Below are 3,420 nucleotides of genomic sequence, written 5' to 3'. Positions count from 1 at the left end.
CACAACAGTACTACTAGCAGTCAAAACCTCACTCCCACGCAAAACATAATAAAAAGTCTTCATCCCCTAAACCCGCGCTGGATTGATGGGCCGAATTTTCCGAATCGAAAATGACGTCAGAGGGTTGAGTCGGTTCATAGTCACTGATGGACAACTTAAGAAACTCGGGGCTTAGCTCCTTATGCTCACGTTCTTCGCTTCGTGATTTGTTATTCGCCGTATCTCATTGGCTAATGCCACAATCCGATTGGCTGCGGAGTGATAAACGCTCGGAATCCGATACACCCAGCGTAACTCCAGCGGTCAATAACTACAGCGTCTACCAAACAGATGCAATGTTTATTGTTGTTCTTTCACCGCAAATATAAATTACGCATTGCCGAACGCTCATTCTTTGCCCACATGTCGCGCTAGCGGTTCGAACCAGGTGCCAAAGTTTCAGAACTGACCGTTATCTCATTCAAAAGTTATAAGTGATTTTGTTGAAATCTTCAGTGGGAAAATGGAACCCGTTTCTGCCCATTTTCGGTAACTGGTGGCGCCATTCAGCTCCGGCCAACATTTTCTTATTAAAAATGGGGATCATGGCCACAAGGGGCCACAATCCCTATCTTGCGCTGTGTGATCTTATCGAGGCGATCGAGGCGAGGACTGATCGGGAGGCAGCTAAAGTGAACACCCATATTATCTGTCGCCCTACGTTGGGCGCCAGATAACGTGGGTGTCCACTGTAGCCAATGCCCGATCAGACTCCGCCTCGACCGGCCCAAAGGTGATCACACAACGCAAGTTACGGAGGATCGACTGCCTTACAGTTGGACGATCTGGAGGCAGCGCCTTGTACTTTCACCGTTCCGTCACCGACCATCCGCGAGCTCGCCGCCCGAGCTCTGCCCCGTGTTATATTCGTCTTCCTTCTTTTGGCCCCTGCGGGCCCATGTCCAGGGTCCTCATGGCCGCTATCCCCACACCCTCCTGAATAAAATAACAGTTAGTTTTGAAACTTCGGTGAAAAAAAAACTGTAAATATTTTGGGATGACACCCTGCATAGACAATTGCAAGCGCGGCGCCTCACGGGTGCCCCATGCGTGCAAGCATGTGCAGCGTGCGCGTGAACGTAGCTTTGGCAAGCTTGTAATTGCACGCACTTGCCCGCGCGAGCAGAGACATGGCGGCGGCCAGATGCCCTACTTGTAATCGCCTATAATCAATCATATATCATATCAATATAACCTTCGACGATGTTCTTGGCCCCCATTGCAGTGGCGTAGCCAGGAATTGTTTTCGGGGGGTGCTGAGGTGACTGGAATGTTCATGACTTGGGGGGGGGGGGTCAAAATGCATGTATATAATATATGATCGGCTGGATTTCGGCGGGGGGGGGGGGGGGGGGGGAGGGCTCAAGGTTTATAACCCCCCACCACGGGGTAACGCCCCCGCGCCATTGTGTAGAGAAGAATCTCCAATTCCACTACGTCCCGATGGACCGTTTAATAGCCAGGCACGTGAGATCGGACACATTCCAAGATGCGTCTTAATTAGATTTTCTGCTTTACATTCCTCCATGGCGGGAAAAAAAAGGCGGACGCGGACGTTGTGCGCGTGATAAACGAGAGGATAGAACACAAATGGAGGCTACCTCGGTGGTAGCGACACAGTGGCGCCATCCATCGCCGGCTCGCGGAAACAGCGGAAGCGCGTTTCCCCTGCGTGTAGGCGAGAATGCGGGGATCCGGGCCGAGAACAGAGATACATGGGGAGACGTAAAGCCAAACATATGGATTCTTTATCTTAGCTTATCGGCGGGTTGATACAACACTGGCTAAACTGCGTAAGGTGGGGGACCAGGTGGGCCGAATGGTCCGCCGTGTTTCCAACAAACGCGGGGGGTTACGGTGCAAAGACGCCTTGCGGCTGGCGCACGCGTTTGTGACCAGTCGAGTCCTCTACTCGACTCCTTACCTCCACCTGCGCAAGTTTGACGAGACCGCCCTTGAGGTGCTTCTTAGAAAGATGTACAAGCGTGCCCTCGATCTCCCGATGAACACGTCCAACCAGCGCCTCATGGGCCTGGGGATGGTAAACACTTTCGCGGAGCTCCAGGAGGCACACTTGACCAATCAATATACAAGACTTTCAAAGACGTCGTCGGGACGCCACCTATTAGCCCGACTACACATCCATCACCTAACACTGACAGAAGAGCGCGTACGCATCCCCGAAGTCTGGAGATGCGCCCTGCACGTGCGCCCTCTTCCAGCCAACATGACACGTGACGACCACAGTGGCAGGCGCCTTGCGCGGGCGGAGGCACTGGCCCGCCACTATGGGTCCAAACCCGGAATCTTCTATGTGGACGCCTCCGGCCCTCACCATGGGGGGAGGTACACGGCTGCAGTCGTCCACCAAAACGTCCTGGTGAACGGCCTTACGTTCAGAGCTAAAGACATAACACATGCGGAGGAGATCGCCATCGCTCTAGCCGCCGCAGACCAGGACTCGAGAGTCATCATCACCGACTCGAGAGGGGCCTGCAGAAATATTGAACAGGGGTACATTCCTCTCTTTGCGTATCGCATCCTTAAAGATAGTGACTACCTCGGGGCCCCCGCGTCTCGAACGATCGTCTGGGCTCCTGCTCACATGGGCCTCGAAGGCAACGAAACGGCAGACGCCGCCGCCCGCGCGCTCACTCTCCGGGCAACGCCTTCAGACCCTTCCGAAATGGATCCCGAACCCAATCCAGCCTTCACTTTTCGAGAAATTACTCAATTATACCAATTCGGCCACGCAATTTATCCTAAGCCCTGTAAGGGCCTTACAAAGGCGGAGGAACGCACACTCCTCCGTCTCTACACCAAAACCCTGCTGTGCCCGGCAGTTTTAAAACACTTTGATCCTGCTTATACAGGAAAATGCCCGCACTGTGCGGAGAAGTCTTCGGACATCTTCCACATGGTGTGGGCATGCCAATCAACCCCGAACCTCGTCCCAAAACCCAACCCCACCCGGGAGGACTGGGAGGCAGCCCTGCTCGACTGCTCCGACCTGGAGGGCCAGAAGGCCCTGGTTGACCGAGCCCAAACCGCGGCAGTCGCCAATGGGCTCCTGTACTGAGGAGTCCACCTAGTGCTTGTGAGAGATGGCCCCCTCCGGGCCACCTCAAACTACCTCCCTCATGATATACCTTTAATAAAGTTTTTCATACATACATACATATACGTCCGAGTGACGCACTGCTCGTGTCTAATGCGTGAGCTGGGGGCCGGCTGACATGCATGGATACCGCAGGTGTACCACAGTGAAAAGGCGGAGAGTCTTCGAAGGAATGGAATTACGAAATAGTCCGCTATATTAGAGAGTTTTAGTAGATCGTGCTTTCAAGCCACGCAAGCAGGGCTAGGCAGTATTGCGATACA

The 3,420-nt window shown here is 53.7% G+C and overlaps 1 protein-coding gene across 1 annotated transcript; it reads left to right on the top strand.

The window, feature by feature from the left end:
* The first annotated feature begins 575 nt into the window (after positions 1–575).
* Positions 576–3,118, top strand: LOC120849288. Its single transcript, XM_040221477.3, has 2 exons — positions 576–621; positions 1,797–3,118. Exons 1-2 carry the CDS (start codon positions 576–578, stop codon positions 3,116–3,118), a joined length of 1,368 nt encoding a protein of 455 aa, XP_040077411.1.
* Positions 3,119–3,420: the final 302 nt, after the last annotated feature.

Source organism: Ixodes scapularis, unplaced genomic scaffold (assembly GCF_016920785.2).
Source record: "Ixodes scapularis isolate PalLabHiFi unplaced genomic scaffold, ASM1692078v2 PGA_scaffold12__126_contigs__length_90152505, whole genome shotgun sequence".
In the NCBI taxonomy this organism is placed as follows: domain Eukaryota; kingdom Metazoa; phylum Arthropoda; class Arachnida; order Ixodida; family Ixodidae; genus Ixodes; species Ixodes scapularis.
The sequence above is the reverse complement of the archived record's forward strand: the minus strand, read 5'-3'. Positions and strand labels throughout refer to the sequence as shown.

Bases quoted from the DNA above. Each gene is read 5' to 3' on its own strand.
- LOC120849288 (XM_040221477.3), top strand. From the start codon at position 576: ATGGGGATCATGGCCACAAGGGGCCACAATCCCTATCTTGCGCTGT. The intron at 622-1,796 runs GTGATCTTATCG...TCTTTATCTTAG, and splicing joins CAATCCCTATCTTGCGCTGT to CTTATCGGCGGGTTGATACA.